Raw genomic sequence first — 18646 nt, forward strand, 5'->3', positions numbered from 1 at the left:
ATATTAGTAAGATGTTTATGCTTCCTGCAGATTTCTTCTTTCATAATCTTTAGCAGGAGATTAATATCATATTTGGGCTTGGCAGGTTTGGCTATTGAGGCAACAACTGAGCAGAATGGCAAAAGCTTTGGATTTTAGTTAGTCTGAGGAAGACGGTGCCTGATTTACCCTCCTGGCCAAGGATTTGCATTATTTTCCTCTGTAAAATACCTTACTTATTTGTTGAGGTGTGTTTTCATTGCATGATAATTATTTGACGTAATCAGAGCCCCATATGTTCCTTCATTTTTTACTAGTTTTCACACTTCTTTGCATGTTCAACATTGAGTCTCAGTTTTTATTTGAAATACAGTGTTGATAACCTTCAAAATGTTAATGTGTGTTGTGCTATCTATCCCAGTGTGAGGACAGTCTGAAATCATCTTTCTTTGACAAATGAATTACCCCTCCTCGTCTCATCATGAGTTATATGTCACAGCAATATATATGATGTAAATATCAGTGTTTGCGAACTCATTCAAAGGCTGTGGAAGCAAAAATATCACCAAACATTGTTAGGTGAAATGGCAAAAAAGTTGAGGATTGCTCTGGCAAGAAATGAGGAATTCAAAGGTTTTCACCCCCAAATTCCCTGTGTCACGTCCCATAGAGAGGGGCAACTTTGGACATGATATGTGGCTAATGCTTCCACTGCCATTCAAAGTCCCCAAAAGCTAAAATCTGGGCTTTTTTTCTTCAGGAATTACAGACTCTCTGAAACTCCTACCAAGTTGTCCAAACCTCATTTCCCCTTGACTCCTACAGACGGTTGTAAAGGCTGAAGCATGTCGAAAGAAATGATTGGGGCCAGTATTCAATTTAATTGTAGTTACTCATTTCTGTACAGGACTGTTAAAATCTCTTTCTGATAACTACTGAATTCTTTGAATTATGGAACTTTCTGGACCTCCTATAGAATTTAACTCTGCTTTGCTACAAAACACATGGATCTTAGAATTTATAGGCAGCACCAAAAGCTGGCTGCCCAGAAAGGCTCTTAGAGTAGTGTAGCTTTAGGTTCTCTTTAGGAAGGCTTTTTCTTATAAGAGTAGCGTATTAATATTTGCTGTGGTTCAGGAGGCAGCAAATGTGTTTGCCAAACTGTTGGGCTTCACTTGCAACAACTGAGGACTGAGTTGCAACAAAGTTTCCAACATGTAGCAAGAGGAAGACCTTATTAAAGATGTATGCCAAATAACCCAACCCCCAAGATGTGTGGATGACAGCCAGGGAAGGACACAGCACAGGTATTAGAGGCAAAAAATCTCCCGATGCAGGACTGTTTTTTGGTTCTCTGCACATCTTATTCCGTCTAGTTCAAATGGCTTCAGAGGAATCTTATTTCCCTTTGCAAGCCATTCCCACTAATGGCATCACGTGGCTAGTGTGTCTCCATGCCGTTGAATTTGCGTACACTAGTGCACAATTTATCTTATTGGCTTAGTGACACTTTCTTGTAATGCACTGTCTGTTTCCTCCCTAATAGTGTTCACCTTGCATTTCCAAGAACTGGCAGAAAATACTGTTTTCAGGTGGAAAAACTGGAAAATGAGGACTGGTCATTTATGGAAGAAATGGTTAAGGAAGAAAAGCAGCAGAAGGGTTTGAGTAGGAATGGAACAACTCATTCACAACAGTTGTAATTGTCATGGGGAATAAAATTATGCTAACTGCCAGTAAAAGTATAAGTGATGTCTATAGCTGTTCACTAACATGAGATGATCAGCTCCCAGCTCCCCATGACTTCCTGGTGCACTGACTGGGACCTGGAGTTTTGACAAGCCTGAGCATCCTGAGTATGGTCCACTTTCTGCTCCACTAGGAAGCTGGTTACCAACGTGGTTGTCGCAGCAGTTCCCACTGCTTTTTGATAGCGTAGGTCCTCAGTGCTGGGCCTCTGCTTCAAGTGCTCTCCTAGTAACAACTTTCTTTTTTTTAATTCCTACTTTGGAACATAAATCATGTTAGAAAAGCGTTTCAGTTTTGCATCTGAGCTTGGCAGTTGTATCAGATTGGTAGAACTTCAAAACAACGTGAGTATTCAGTCAGCTTTGCAAGATTTTCGCAGACAAGGAGCTCTTCATCAGCTATATATGCCAGTTACGGAAACAAGATATTTTCAAAGTATATCCTTCATCTTTGCATATAACATAACTCCAGTGAGACTGTACTCCACTTTGGGCTTGTAAAGCCCATTTTGGGCTTTACCTTTGGGATAGTCTGTACCATTTAACCTTTGTTCTAGGCAATGTGGAAAAGATGAAGAGGGACTCAATTGAGCATGGAATTACGTTAGCAATATAGAAGCAATTTACAGTGTTTCCACCAAAGTTTTCTCATGGGAACAGGTTTTTGATGCTCCAGAGGCTTTCAGAGCTTTGTCAGGAACAGAGTGGCATGGGCGGGTGTGGCTGAAATGGGTGTCTACGTTGATCCAGGATGCGCTAAAAATAAATACATCATAGCAGACACTACAGTGACCCTTTCCTGAATTATACAATTAGTCATGTTGCTGGAGATGCATTTGGATCACAAACAGAGAGCAGAAGAACTATGATTTTACTAACTGCTGCAGCATGTTGCAAAGAAGAGCTACCAAGTGACCTGGGCTCAGCTTCCCCTCTGGCTATTTCATATCTGCCCTACCCAAACATGCTTTCCTGGGAAACAAAAATAGGCTTGCAAATAGCATGGTAAGGAAAAAGCATTGTAAGCATTACCCAGAGAAGGACGTAGTTTTCTCTCCGCTTTCTGGGTGGGGGTAACTTACACCAACGCTCGCGTTCTTTCCTGTTGCACGGGAAAGAGCTCTCCTTTCGTTTTCTTTCTCTACTCAGCAATGCACAATATGTAAAAAGCTCTTTCTATATAAAACTGCACCCATTAAGGACATTTTCAAATTGATTTAGCATGACTAACACAAGGGGGGTGGCGGTTTGTTTTTCATACGATAAAATAACCCTTAGTAACTCCTACCTTTTTTCTTACACATGGACAGACAAATATATCACCATCAAAGGGTGACAATCTGGTGGTTTAAATAGCTTTAAAGGGTTTAATTAAAACCTATTAAATAGGTTTAACAGGTTTAAATAAAGAGAAGCGCAGAGCTTGGAGTCCTTGTCCAAGGCAGGCTGGAGTGCTGATGAGCATGCTGAGCACATTTATTATTTTATGGAGTGCAAACAATGTGCTCGTCCCTCTGTAGTACACAGTAATAAAGATATCCACCAAGCTTCATATAGAAGAAAGTGCACTGAGAAAGCTTGATTAAAAGCCCTTGATAGGGAGTTTGCATTTCTTCTGAGTCAATAAAAGAAGCCATGAAACTGGCTGGTAAGTGCCCAGATTTCTATGTCCACACATGCACGGAGGCAAAGCATGCTGTGCTTGGGTTATTTCAGATACTCAATAAAATATGGGGACACCCGTCCAACCCTTCTCATTACCGTTTTCGTTCAAGGGGAGCCCTCAACAACCTACAGCCATGTTAGCTGAGGCCGGTCCTTGGCAGCTGCTCTTTCGGTATTTCTCTGCATGGTGGCTCCCTATGCAGGAGCTGTTTGCTGGGTGCTTTGAGCAGGCTTTGTGGAAACAGCACTGTTTGCTTGGGGAATTAGTAATTGCCAGCAGCTCTCTCCTAGTGCTTGGTGTTGGGTCATGCAAGCCACACGCCTGGGCGAGCAGGAGGAGCACTGGGGCAGTGCTGGCACCAAAGCTGTGTTTCCTGCCTTCTCCTCATTCCCCGCTGGAGAAATTGTGGCAGTTCCCTCCCTTTCCTTCCTCTCGGCTCTTGCTGCCTGGTGCCTCCAGCCCACCCAGTTTGCATTTCCTCTGCAGAGCCCAAGTCCCCCATTTCCCCAATTGCTGCTGTCTGGTCCTAGGCCATACAGGAGTAGCCGCATCACTGTCTCCCTTTCCAGCTACGGAGCTTTGCATTTATGCTCTCTTCCCTAACGCCTTCCCCTCTCTCCTGTTTGCAGGTGCTTTTGCTTTCTGCAGGGAGGGTGCTATGCCCTTCTGGCCCAGGAGCTTCTCCTTCCTGCCTTGGTGTCTTCCCCCATGCTCCTGCCCATGTTTCTTCCCACTCTTTATAGCAGGTCATCTCTGTCCTGTGACACCAGCCTGCAAACCAGGACCAGGAGCTAGAGTGGAGAAGTAGAAAGTTGAACTTAAATGTAATAACTCAACATGTAGGATTTGTATAGTATGTTTTCAGCTTGCTGCTGAAGAGAGGCGTGACTGAAAGGAAGGTAACAGCTTGGCAAACGGGAGGTGGTTTCCCACCTCCCTAGGCAACGGGAGTCACAGGCTTCCAGCTGGTTACCATCAGGCAGCAAAGAATGTGGTCTCTCTCCCTGCCTTATGCTTTTTAGCATTGCCTGTAGTATCTGACTATGTCTCACAGAGGTTCACCTTAAATGTGACTGGTGTAACTTTGTTCAGGGTCCACATGGTCCTTCCAGTTGCTGTTGTAAGATACTCAGAAACAGAGAAAATCCTGAGGAGGAAAATGACTTATGTTGCAGAAGGCTGTGTTAAAAAGCGTTTGCAGAAGTGCAAAAGCATTGTGAGACCAGGCTGGAAGAACACTTTGTAATTCTGACTCCTGATGATTATTGCAGTGGCGGCGATCCAGCATCGGACTGTTATAAGGGACACAGTTTTCCTTTGACCAAGTGCTATCACAGCGCAAATAGCTGTGTGCAGATACTATTATGAACACTTCTGAATGTATGTGTGAGGCAAGCCATGCCCTGTGTATTGCTTTAGCATACTGAAGAAATATGAAGACGTGAAGGTTGTGTATTTTTCTTTGAGTTTGCTTCAAATTCATGGTTTGCAAATGGCTTTGTTTAATTCAACATCCTTTACTACACGCTGTTATCCAGCCATTGACTGGATTACATTAGAACCTTGATGCCCACTTAAAATCTAGCTGATATGACTATAGAGGAAAAATTTAAAGTTTGAGACCTTAAGGATTAAATGTACTAGAAAGAGTATTACTTTTAGCAAATTAATTCTTTTAGAACACAATATCTGCAGGTTTTTAATATTTTATTACGGGGTTTCTTTTACATCCTTGAATGTTTAATTCATAGATTTTTGTATTTGTGATCTTAGAGGTTTTGAATAGGAAGAAAGGAATTGATGATTTTGAACAATACTGTTAAAATGGCACTTAAGCCTCTTCTAACAGTACATCCCAAATGGAAGTTTTTGTGATCTGGAAGCATATATGCTTCCTCTAAGATTTTTTGCAGTGCTTGCTGGTTTTCTGAATAATGTGCATAGTATGGGTTAGTCATTTTTAGCCAACCAGTACTAACCTATGACCACAATTCAACCCTGTTGTTTGGTTTTTGGGAAGTTTCATGTCACGGTTTCAGTCTTAATGAAATACTCCAGATTAAATTGAAAGTAATACAGGGACGACTGTTCTTAAGATTTGTCAAAACACTGTAGAAAAACCCCTCTGCTCTTAGAAACATGCTTGTCTTGAACCTGCAGATTTCCTGGCAATGCATTTCTCTTGGTATTAGGTAGCTCTCATTTGTACAATTAGAAGGGGCACGGGGCGGGGGGGGGGGGGGGGGGGAGCTGTATCTAGTGGTAATAAAATAAGCTGCAGAAATGCAGAGAGGGGACTGAAATAACAACAGTTATCTAAAATTAATCCCATTCCTTGCTCTGTCCTATGTTATGGCTTTCTGCAGGATTTTCAGAGGGTTGATTCTGCACTGAACACATTCTCCAGACAAAGCAAAATATTGAGAAAGCTGAGATTGGACTGCAAATGCAGATGTTGCAGCTTGTATCCATATTATTATTATGGAAGATCCAAATGATAAAAACTGCAGATGCAGTTGAGATCTTGACCTATAAATCTCTCTGTTTCTTGTGTAACTCCATTAATGCTAGTGTTGTGCCATTGTGTGTTGCAGTTTGTAGTCCTCGAGAAAATAAGAACATACTCTTTTATCAATTGGAAAATGGGACACAGGGAGTATCTACGTGGCAAAATACATAGAAATACCCAAGCTGATCTGAATGAGGAAGATTAAGTTCCAGAAGCTCCATGTGAACTAATTAAATTGTGTTGTTCTACATAGACATACCAGGGAGGATGGAGTAATCTCTACTCCCTGGTTGTAACCATTTATCTTATTTGTGATGGTAGAGAGATAGGAGAGCTGTAAACCAGGGAGCTCACATGCTATTTATGGTAGCACAGTACTGCAGCATGGATGTCACAGACATGCAAGAAGTCAGGTAGATCCTTGGAGAGCTGGCCAGCACCATATGGTTACAAAACAGCCATAAGCATCGGTGGCAGCTACTTTAAAGCTACTTTCTATGTGTCTTGGCAGAATACTATCCTGAAGCTGTACAGGAAACTGAGCCCAGGTTTCTCAAACACTGCTTATAGCAGTTTGCCTTCTCCCCCTCAGCTGGAAGTGCGGCCTTGGCCTCCACAAAACATTACTGAGGAGAAAAGCCCAAAAGCACCTAAATGCTAAACCTTACCAGGTAGAAGGCCTATTTCTACAGCAGGAATTAAACCTTAAGTTGCTAGCAGAGTTGTATGATTTGGTTGCTTCTGCTAATAGGCTTCTGAACTTGATTTTCCAGGAAGGTCTTTGCTGCTCTCTGCCTTATATGCCTATGTAGTGCTAAACAGATCTGGAAGGTGGCTGAAGTAATATGATTCTTTCTGTGTTTATTTCAGAATGTGCTGTTCAGAACAGTAATGTCAATGCAACCGGTCCTGCATCAACATCACAATCTGGTAAGTGTTCAAATTCACTGTTATCTGGTATTCTGAAGCTCCCATGGCCTTTCTAGCTTTCACCTTATCCAACTTCTGGGAGAAATTAAGTGAATTATTTCATGTAGGGTGATTGTAGAGCAACGTATTTCCCTGGGCCTCTTATAAAAGTCTGTTAAGAAGAAAGGACTGAGGGATCTTAGTAAGGAGAGGGTTAATTTGAGCAGGCTGCATTTTTTATTTCATAGAATTATAGAATGCTTTGGGTTGGAAAGGACCTTTAGAGGTCATCTAGCCCAACCCCCCTGCAGCGAGCAGGGACAGCTTTAACCAGATCAGGTTGCTCAGAGCCCCAGCCAACCTGATCTTGAATGTTGCCAGGGATGGGGCCTCCACCACGTCTCTGGGCAACCTGTTCCAGTGCTTCACCACCCTCATTGTAAAAAATTTCTTCCTTATACCCAGTCTAAATCTATTCTTCTTTAGTTTAAAACTACTACTCCTTGTCCTGTCACAACAGGCCTTGCTAAAAAGATTCTCCCCATCCTTCCTATAGGCCCCCTTTAAGTACTGGAAGGCCGCAATAAGGTCTCCTCAGTCTTCTCTTCTCCAGGCTGAACAACCCCAACTCTCTCAGCCTGGCCTCGTAGGAGTGGTGCTCCAGCCCTCGGATCATTTTGGTGGCCCTCCTCTGGACCCACTCCAACAGGTCCGTGTCCTTCTTGTGCTGAGGGCCCCAGAGCTGGACGCAGCACTCCAGATGAGGTCTCACCAGAGCAGAGTAGAGGGGCAGAATCACCTCCCTCGACCTGCTGGCCATGCTTCTTTTGATGCAGCCCAGGATGTGGTTGGCATTTGGGGCTGCAAGCGCACATTGCTGGCTCATGCCAGCTTTTCATCCACCAGTACCCCCAAGTCCTTCTCCGCAGGGCTTCTCTCAATCCCTTCATCGCCCGGCCTGTATTTATATTGGGGGTTGCTCCGTCCCAGGTGCAGGACCTTGCACTTGGCCTTGTTGAACCTCATGAGGTTCACACAGGCTCACCTCTCCAGCTTGTCCAGGTCCCTTTGGATGACATCTCGTCCTCCTGGTGTGTCAACCGCACCAATTCAGCTTGGTGTCATCTGCAAACTTGCTGAGGGTGCACTCAATCCCACTGTCTATGTCATTGATGAAGATGTTAAATAGCACTGGTCCCAGTACGGACCCCTGAGGGACTCCATTTGTCACTGGTCTCCACGTGGACATCGAGCCGTTCACCACAACCCTCTGGATGCGACCATCCAGCCAATTCCTTATCCACCGAACAGTCCACCCATCAAATCCATATCTCCTCAATTTAGAGAGAAGGATGTTGTGGGGCACCGTGTTGAAGGCTTTACAGAAGTCCAGATAGATGACATCCATTGCTTTTCCCTTGTCCACTGATGCAGTCACTCCTTCATAGAAAGCCACTAGGTTGGTCAGGCAGGACTTGCCCTTGGTGAATCTGTGCTGGCTGTCTTGCATCACCTCCCTGTCCTCCATGTGCTTGAGCATAGCTTCTAGGAGGATCTGCTCCATGGTTTTCCCAGGCACAGAGGTGAGGCCGACAGGTCGGTAGTTCCCAGGGTCCTCCTTTCTTCCCTTTTTAACAATTGGCACAACGTTCCCCTTTTTCCAGTCAGCAGGGACTTCACCTGACTGCCATGACTTTTCATATATCATGGAGAGTGGCTTGGCAACTACCTCAGCCAATTCCCTCAGGACTCTGGGGTGCATCTCATCAGGTCCCATAGACTTGCGTACATTCAGGTTCCTCAGGTGGTCTCGAACCTGATCTTCCCTTACAGTGGGAGGGGCTTTACCCCCCTGGTCCCCATCTTTTGGCCCATCAACTTGGGAGGGGTGAGGAGAGAGGTCGCCGGTGAAGACTGAGGCAAAGAAGTTGTTGAGTACCTCAGCCTTCTCCTCGTCTGTTGATACAAGGTCACCATTCTTGTTCATCAAGGGGGGTACACTTTCTTTAACCTTCCTTTTCTGGCTGACATACCTGTAGAAGCCCTTCTTCTTATTCTTTACATTCCTTGCCAAATTCAGCTCCATCCTCGCCTTGGCCTTCCTGACCCCCTCCCTGCACAACCGGGCAGTTTCCCTGTACTCTTCCCAGGACGCCTGTCCCTGCTTCCACTGCCTGTGCAGTTCCCTCTTACTCTTTAGTTTGACCAGCAGGTCTCGACTCAGCCATGCTGGTCTCTTCCCTTCCTTGCCTGATTTCTTACACTTGGGGACTGATAGCTCTTGTGCTCTATGGGAGGTATCCTTAAAGATCTGCCAGCTCTGTTCTGTTCCTCTGTCCCTGAGGACCAGGGGGTCCTTCTGACTAACTCCTTGAAGAGCTGGAAGTTTGCTTTTCTAAAATTTAAGGTCCTGACTGTACTCCTCCCTTTTCCCATGTCCCTCAGGAGTGTGAACTCCACCAATGCATGGTCACTGCAGCCCAGGCTGCCTCCAGTCTTGACATCACCAATGAGCTCACTTGCACTGGTGACCATCAGGTCCAGTATTCCATCCCCCTCAGGTAGGGGTGTCTATTACCTGGCTTAGGAAGTTGTCATCTATGCATTCCAGGAATCTCCTGGATTGCCTACAGCTTGCTGTGTTGCTTTTCCAGCAAATGTCAGGGTGGTTGAAGTCCCCCAGTAGGACGAGAGTCTGCAAGCGTGAAGCCTCCTCTTGGGAACCTCCACAAAACATTACTGAGGAGAAAAGCCCAAAAGCACCTAAATGCTAAACCTCACCAGGTAGAAGGCCTATTTCTACAGCAGGAATTAAACGTTAAGTTTGATCCCTAAATTCACTTATTTGGGTGCACTTGAGTTCCGTTTGGAGGGCTTGAGTAGGGTTTGAGTAATGTCCAAAACTTGGTTTTGCTCTCTACCCATGGGAGTGGTGTTTGTGCAATGACTGGTTGACAGGAGATGAACTACTCATCTAGGCAAACTGTTTTGTTTTTTTTTTTCCTTTGGAGTATGTGGGCCCCTTGACACAAAAATGCATTACCAAAGAAGATGGACATTTATCTCAAGGTTTAGGGTAGAAGGTTGTGAGCCAGGAAAGAAAGATGGGTGAGGCGTACAAACAGAAATAAGAGAAGTGCGAGAACTACACTGGGCCTGGGGAAAGATCAGATAAGAGAATGAAGCAATGAAGCAGCAATAAATGAGAATGAAAAAGAAAACATAATAGACAACAGAGCTCCAAGGTAAGAGTAATCAGGTTGTTTACATTGTCAGGCAGCAGCTATTTATTGGGAACTCTGAGAATATCAGTACCAGCTTTTCTCACAAGGACAGCTATAACTTTCTCCAGAAAGGACAAAATGTCAGATGAAGTGTACAGTCTTCCCACAGTTACTGCTGGAGCAGCTGTTAGAGGAGGCTCTATCATGGTTGTGGGGGCTGGCAGAATTATCATTTGCTTCCTCGAAAAAGATCACTATTTATTTCTCATGGTGTGGAAAGACAGAAAGCAACTTCTACTTTTCCATGAGTTGAGTATAATTGCAAAGGCCCAGGGTCACACAAACAAACATAATACAACATAATATACAATAAAAAAAACCATAATATAACATAATATACAATTAAAAACCATAATATAACATAATATAGAATAAAACCCCATAATATAACAATGCCACCTGTAGGTTCTACTTTATAGCCTTGAAGCAGGGACTTAACATGTACAGGTTTCCTCAGGACACCTCTTTGGTAATTGCTCCCAGCTACAGCCTTTTGGGTATTCTGGTTTTTGAATGGGAATATTTTACATCCTCATCAGGAAAATGGTTAAAACACTAGCTTGTGGCTGTTACGACATCAGCTTGACACAGGTACCTAAAAACCTGCAAAGTTTCTAGTCCAAATTTCCCTTGTACATCACCTCTAGTTTCATCCTCAGTGGACCTAATGAGAAGTTTATTCCTGTGTCTTTGTTGCAGCCCCTCACCTCCTTGAGTGCTGGTCTCATGCCTTTATTAATCTTTCCTTCTCTGGGCTAAACAAATGCAATTTTTGCAATCCTTCCCGAGAGGTCATTTTTTTCTAGACTCCTGATGATTTTTATGGTTCTCCATTAAGCCCTGCTCCAGGCATCCACAACCTTCTCAATACCTTTCCAAAGCCGGACCAAGTACTTCAGCTGTAGCCTCACCAGTGCTCATGTGAATGGAGGAATTTTAATATGAACCTATGGTCCTGTCTACCTAGTGCAAGGTCAAGTGAAAAAAATGTCAAACGGGCCGTTTCACTAACTAGTTCTGTAGTGATAGTGACTTTTCCATAAAAAGAATTATTTTCAAAATCAGATATTGATGCCAAAACTGACAGCATTTAAATTCAGTAATTCATGTAATGAATATAATCAATATATATTTTGAACAATCTCTTAATCTTTAAGAACGTTTTTGTTTTGACTTCTTGGCATTCACTTTTGTATGAGCTGTTTCATGTGGTGTTTTAAACTTAGTGGTTTGTGCCCTGTAGTATCTTGTAGTGTACAAACAGAACTACTGATGTAATCTTGCACAGTCATTTCTGCTTTTCTTTCTGTCTTGATTATAGCAATGACAGGCACCTAATTAACACAAAGTCAAAACCCGCTTATCTTAGTCTTCCCAGTGTAAAGGTAAAAATAATGAGTGAGAGAGAGGGAAGAAATTATGAGAGCTCCAAGATGAGACCTTGGAGGCTGGAGCCCACATCAAAAGCTGCAGTTTGAGAACAACTGTGGCTGTTGGTCAGCCCTGGCTGAATTCAGGAACTCCTTCTGAATTTTAAAAAAGAAAGTAAGTTCAGTGTTTGAGTTCATTCATTTCAAAATCATGGCTGAAGACCAGATACAAATTATTTCACTGTTGCTTTAATTTTAGAACAAATATGCCATTTAAATCCAAGACAGAAAGGACAATAAAGGGAAATTCTGTGAACCTGAAGGAAAAAAAAAACAAACAAAACAACAGTTTCTCTTTTTTTCATTTTGGCCTTGTGATCATGGGTCAAATGTTTTTCAAGCTCTTCTTAATTCCTCCTTATCTTTCCCTGCCACCCTTATTGTCTTACCATCTCTGGGCCTTCCTGCCCTTCCCCTCTCATCTTCTTCTTGTCCTGTTATCTTTCTCCCAGTTCTGATTTCTTCTCGCCTTGTTATCTGCTTTTAGAAAGGGGGGTGGATCTGACCACCATGACCATCATCCCTTTATTCAGCCCAGTGTCACATCTGAGCACCTTTTAGCTCTGCACATGTTCTCCAGACCCAAGGGTGCTACATCACCAGTCACCTACGCTCTTTTGTCCGAGTTTATTGCCAGGGAGCACGGCAAATGGGAGAGGTTTGTGTGTGGGAGCAGTTGCCGAGTAGATTTTGGCGGCTCCCAAGTCAGAATACATCGAGGTGCTCTCATATCAATGGGGTGACTGCATCTAAATTTGCCAAAAAAACATGCCATTGTAACTTAATTGGTTGTCTGTCATCTCAAGCTGCAGCCAACCTGACACTAGCAGAAAAATTAATCTTTGTGTCTCTCTCTTTGTCTAGCAACAGCCTCTAATGGGCCAAAGTCCTTTTCTCAATAATTTTTGATCTTTTGCTTTTATCCCCCATAGGATTCTTCTTAGTCACAACTTAACATTGCAAATAAGAGCATAATAAGCCACCAGTTCTGTCGCTTCTTTTAATCAACCAATTCCCCCTGAAATCCTGGCTAGTTTTAAGCATTTTTGCGTGTTGCTTTCAACTTGTTTTTAAAGTATACTTAATTATCCACCATTTTAAGAAAACAATTAATTCATAGAACTCCACTTTATTCTACTCTGCTAATCAAATTTACCTTAGTTTATCTCTAGCCTGTGATAAAATCTGCAAACTGTGACTCATAACAAAACTGTGACTTAAATTCTCAATTTTTTTAGTTTTGAGGAAATCTCGGCCTATCATCATGGTTATTAAATGGAACACCTTTAAAGGGTGAATAATATAAGTATTGCAGTGGGCTTTCCACAAAGGCATGCTGAGTTAAGGGAAGAGTTAGGGAATGAGCTAATTGGCCAGCTAGTGCATTTAGCTGGTGTTACAGATATGGTAGTTACTGAGAGATGTTATAACAAACCATATGAAATGTAGGCACTGTTGAAAAAACATTCTGGTTTAGTGCTGTGACCTCGTGGCATGGGGATTAGTTTAGTGTGGACTTGGTAATGTTAGGTTAATGGTTGGACTGGATGATCTTAAAGGTCTTTCCCAACCTAAACAGTTCTAGGATTCTATGATTTACAGGAGCTTTGTCAGCAGCTCGTAATGAGAATAAAGAGATGTAAAAATGCTCGTTGTTTAGGGAAACAAGATTGCTTTTTGGTCTATTTGGATAAAATTTGTTTTCAAACTATTTCAAGTGTGGATTACAAAGAATTATTCTGACTAGGTAACTAAATGGCAGGAAAAACAGTATTTTTAATGCACTGGCCAAAGGGCTGTGCATAGCCTGACTATTCATGTGACCTGGGGAGTAGGGCTGGGGCAGCATCAGGCCCATAGGGAACTGATTTAATTTGATATGGCATATACCCATATCAAAATGGGCCAGCACCTGCTGTGACGAGGCATTGCGAAGGCAGCAGTGTACCTAGAAGAGATGCCCAGGAGGGTGGGGCTCACTGGGAAGGGGCAACAACCCAAATGATGCCCGTTAGAAATGTGCAGGTGCCAAGAGGGCTGATAACACCTTACACTGCTTGAAAAGGAGTTGTAAGGGCTCATCTGACTAGGCCTTAATATGTGCCTGTAGAACTCCTGCAATTGTATTATGGTTTCTCTTTTTTCCAGGTTAGATTTGTGACTCTGGCAGGCCTCGGGTAGTGCTCATGAAATGTTAATCGGAGGGTAGCACACTGAGCAAAGGGAACAAAGCTGACTGTTCTGCCCTGTAGCCAAAAAAAGAGAGACTGCCAGCAGATATTGCCATGAATGGAGTCACACAAGAATAGTGACATGATGTCCTGACTCAGTTTTGCGATATCTATATTACAGCATGCTAATGCAGCTTGACAGGATGTCACGGTCCAAACCTGAAAGCGCTGGAGGATTAGTCTGTACCATTTTGCTCTCCCATTCAGTCGCAGAGCTGACCTCTTCCTCCCCAAATGTACCCATCCTTGTCTCACAGCGGTGTAAATGGTTGTGAAATGCCACTGTTTCTGACTCAACGTAGTTTTTTTCACGCCCTTCATCACTCCCTTAACTTTTAGTAGAAAAATATGGACACCCCAGAAATGAGAGAAAATCTTATTTGAAGCCAAAACTCTACTTGAGTTATGCTGTTACTACTTTTCAGCACAGTCAGGAGATACAGAAATTATTTTGCTTTTGGTTTGGTGGGGGGGGGGGGGTGGGGTGGGGTGGCCAATTTGGTTTTTTTGTAATATTGTAGACTTTCACCTGCTCACTTGACCTAGGATTCTTAAGACTAGCATAATTTACTGCAGTAAACTCCCAATAGCTGGAGCACTGCCTTGACGGCAGTGGGGAAAGTCAGTCATTACTCAGTGCTTCCTGAGCCATGTTCTGTGAATTCTCCTATTCCCCTCACATATAGGGATCAGGGTGATGCTGAAAGCCCCTCCTGAAGTGCTTGTACTAGCCAAGGTAGGAGAATGGGTACTTACTCCTGCAGCCAGTTATTTTAGTTAATCCTCCACCCTGAACATCCAGAGCAACTGTGGTTGTACTCAAGAAGAGGAGCTACCAAAAAAACTTTAATTGCTCCAGGTTTTTTTGCAAACTAGTCTTAGAGACACTAATACCTGTTGGAAAACAACCTGCAGTCCAAGGGGGGAGGCCATAGAAGATGCTCCCCATTACAGCAGTGAGGGCAAAGCTAAGAGATTTAGGATACAGCTTGAAAAGATTGCTAGCAGAGTTGTATGATTTGGTTGCTTCTGCTAATAGGCTTCTGAACTTGATTTTCCAGGAAGGTCTTTGCTGCTCTCTGCCTTATATGCCTATGTAGTGCTAAACAGATCTGGAAGGTGGCTGAAGTAATATGATTCTTTCTGTGTTTATTTCAGAATGTGCTGTTCAGAACAGTAATGTCAATGCAACCGGTCCTGCATCAACATCACAATCTGGTAAGTGTTCAAATTCACTGTTATCTGGTATTCTGAAGCTCCCATGGCCTTTCTAGCTTTCACCTTTTCCAACTTCTGGGAGAAATTAAGTGAATTATTTCATGTAAGGTGATTGTAGAGCAACGTATTTCCCTGGGCCTCTTATAAAAGTCTGTTAAGAAGAAAGGACTGAGGGATCTTAGTAAGGAGAGGGTTAATTTGAGCAGGCTGCATTTTTTATTTCAGGTGAAAAAGGCTGAAATTCTGTGAGTTCCTATGCTCTCAAGGAGTGGTTCAGTGCCCTCAGTTTCAAAAGCTGCATTCTTTCTCTTTTTTGTGTGCGATTTTTTTTTTTACTAGATCAAACTTAAAGTCCTAGAACTATGAAGACTTAACACAGAAAATACCTGCTTCATACAGTAAAAGTCTGTGATTCTGGTTTATATCTTCAACTGACACATTCAGTTCTCTCTATTTTGTGGCTTTGTAGTTATGAAAAATCAGCGTTGACCATATTTCATTCATGTGAGCTAAATATCAACTCCTCTATTAGTTTGAATATTGAAGACTGATGCATTTAATAAGTGATGAGAGAAGAAAACTTGGACACAGGATTATATTTTTTGATAACCAGAGATGCTAATGAGTCTGTTTTGGAGCTGAAAGCACTGAGATGATAATGATGTATATACTTGAAGTGCTAGTAATGGAGATGAGTAAGATGCAGCCAGGAGAAGTATGCATATGTTATGTTTCTTACAGCAGAAGAGTTAGTCCCTAAATTGTGTGGCAGTTCTTTTATGTTTCAAAACCCCTGATGCTCATGTCTGTTTCAAGGACATTTAATAAAGGCCCAGCACCTCACAGTGAATGAGCTCTTCAAATGTTTCACTGAAACCTCTCTTGCAGCTTTTTGTCACAGAAGAGAAAGCAGTATTGTTATTTATGCCTATGAGAAAAGCACCAGAAGCCCACTATGAGATTAAAGCACTTTGTGGGTGTGGAGCAAGCTCCCAGGGAGGTTCATTCTTTGAGGCGCTGCTATTCTAGGTGAACAGCCAGCAAACTGAGAGTGGAGGAAGAGAGTATAAGTTATATTTTAAAAGTTCTGGTGTGAACATTGCATTTAGAAGAACTCAAGTCATATGAGGGAAAATGACATGTCATGTCATGATTTGTTCCTATTCTGTCATGTTTCCCATCCATGAAAAGTGCTAGAAGAGGTAGTAGGACACATTGGGTTGTTGTCAGGGATTGAAATGAGCTTCTGTAGCTGACAGTAGCACTTTCTGTTTGTATTAGATTACAGGATTGAAAACTGGGCTCTTAAAATGATTAGTTATGGGTTTTTTTAGTCCAGATCCCTCAGCAGTAATTTGTCCAGTCTGTTCCGTTGAGCATGTGCCAGGGGCACGTAGGACCTGCAGTATGCCATCCATGCACAGCAAGACACACTGATTTAAACCTTGCTATTGCCTTAGTGATGTTTGGGCAACTCTGCTCCCCTCTTTCCGTACCAGCAGCAGCTGGAAGTGGTCCCTGCTGCCCAAGGGAGCCCTTTCCCCTCCCCTCAGCCTCCAAATCTCACCCCTCTGGAGAAGAGAACTACCGGAAGCCACCTTACAAAGGGCACCAAGTTCACCCTGGGGAATATCACTTATTCATCTCATCCAAGAAGTCCTAAGCTTTGCTGCACACCTCGGATGAAGGCCTGCCAGGTGCTCTTTTTTCCCCAGAAATCTGGGTGCAGAGGAAGAGGGTCTGGGAAAGCTAGCCAGAGAAGATGACTCAACTGGGGCTCAAGGTGGACAGCAGAGAGAAGAGTAAAAAATTGCACAAGGACTCTTAGGGTCTCCTCCCCTTCAGTTCTTTACCTGTAATATATAAGCTCTCTTCCTGTGTGTGTCTCACACTTCTTTCTGGGGAGTTTACCTCCCTCCTCCTATTAAACAGGTATGCAGCAAAGTGCTAGTCAGCAGTCCAGTCTGGCAGCACATTGAACCCATCCATCCACACCAGGCTCCTTTCCCCTCACCATTTCCCTTGGCAGTCATGCCAGGCCCCTCTGTATAACTCCCAAAGAGCATATGCCTCTTCCTTAGGAGATGGCTGGAAGCTACAGCTGCTAACTCTCAGTGGACAACTTGTGGATTGCCCACAGGCCAAACCTTCCCTCTGATACCAACCATATGTACTTTGAATCCTCTTTAAAAACATGTAGGTAAAAAAGCTCTGTAAGGGCCAGACTTTAAACAGAAAATCACTGCCTTTGTGAGAGACGGCAGCTAGATGTACGTGATGTTTATTTATGCATGATAAAATAAATCAGTAAAGATGTGAATGCCTGCCTTGCAGTAACAGAATCTGTGAACGTGTCGGCTTCACAAGTAACACCATCGCGAGCGTCAGTGCTGACAACAACTGCAATCAGAACTACAAAAGAATCCATTGCAAACAGTAAGTGAACATTTCTTTGAGCTAATTGTTGATGCTGTTCCAGTGGTTCTTCAGGAAATTAAGCAGCTGTGCCTCTTGGCTTGAGAATTTGTTTTACATATAGTGAACTCTTTGTTGAAATCTTGCAGGTGTGCACAGGAGCTTCCTCCTGGTCAGGGTCAAGGCAGCTCCAAACCAGGCCTTGTGACTGTGTTATCACAGGCTTGTTATCAAGGGGGTGACCCACCTATGGGACAGGGAATGTCTTTCTCTGCAGTGAAGGGAGCCCTGTCCCTGTTGATCTTCAACTTAAATGAAATATTCTTTTGATAATTTAAAACTAGGCTGCAAGCAGGGCAATAGGTGTGTTTTGTGTGTGTGCATATGTGTGTATACAAAATTGCGGAAATAATTTGAATGTTGTTCCTTTATTAGATTCCATGCCTTCTTCGCCTAATACTGCACAACAAATAACACAAAGTACACCACCACAACCACCAGTAAAAGTGATCACTACAGCAGCAGCTAAAAGTGGCAGCACAAAAAAGAGTAAGTGATAATTTAATTGAGAGATTTCTGAGTTATTGTATGCTACATTTCTGTAAAACACTGCAACAACAAAAGGAGGTCAAAAAGAATAGTTTGGGTTATGGATTTGGAGTTTTGGGGAAGCAGAGCTATTCATCCTAACATATTACGTATCTTTAATGAATCTTGCCCTAGAGTCTTACACAAAGAATATTATACCTTTAATTTGTAGTGGAGGTGATCTGAAGCCATTACACAGGATTTGAATCTCCCTGTAATTGGGAGAGATGTATTTGGAAGCATTTTCATTTTTTATTTTCTTCTGGGTTTTTTTAATAATTATTTCATCAAAAATAAATTATTCTATATGATCAGAGTGGTGTCAGAACAGCCTTTGTTTTTTATTTTTATATATGTTACAATGCTACAGTTAATTATGTTCTATATTATTATGAGTCACAGTACTGAAAGCAGAGAGGTGGTACTAATTACCCTGCATCAATCTTGGGAAATACTTTTGTTCCCCAAAAATCTTCAGAATAACATGTGTTTTGGCCCAGCACATCAGATTGGATTGTAGAAAAAGAAAATTTAAAAAAAAAAAATATCCCATGTATCCAGCAAGTAGCTGGATTAATTTAAACAAGTATGATAACATCCAGAAGGAGCTCAGTAAACTTAAGATGAAATTCATTCTCCCTTCTGTGTCTGAACTACACTGTAAATATT

At 42.7% G+C, this 18646-nt stretch overlaps 1 protein-coding gene across 1 annotated transcript in view; it reads left to right on the plus strand.

Annotated features, from left to right (window-relative positions):
* EMCN (endomucin) overlaps positions 1–18646 on the plus strand; it is a 123245-nt gene that overhangs the window by 83463 nt on the left and 21136 nt on the right. Inside the window, exons 2-4 of the mRNA XM_075709459.1 lie at positions 14915–14974; positions 17309–17410; positions 17825–17938. Of these exons, the coding sequence (XP_075565574.1) occupies positions 14915–14974; positions 17309–17410; positions 17825–17938 (276 nt within the window). The remainder of the gene's footprint in view (positions 1–14914; positions 14975–17308; positions 17411–17824; positions 17939–18646) is intronic.

The sequence above is a fragment of the Pelecanus crispus genome, chromosome 4 (assembly GCF_030463565.1).
Source record: "Pelecanus crispus isolate bPelCri1 chromosome 4, bPelCri1.pri, whole genome shotgun sequence".
Lineage (NCBI taxonomy): Eukaryota > Metazoa > Chordata > Aves > Pelecaniformes > Pelecanidae > Pelecanus > Pelecanus crispus.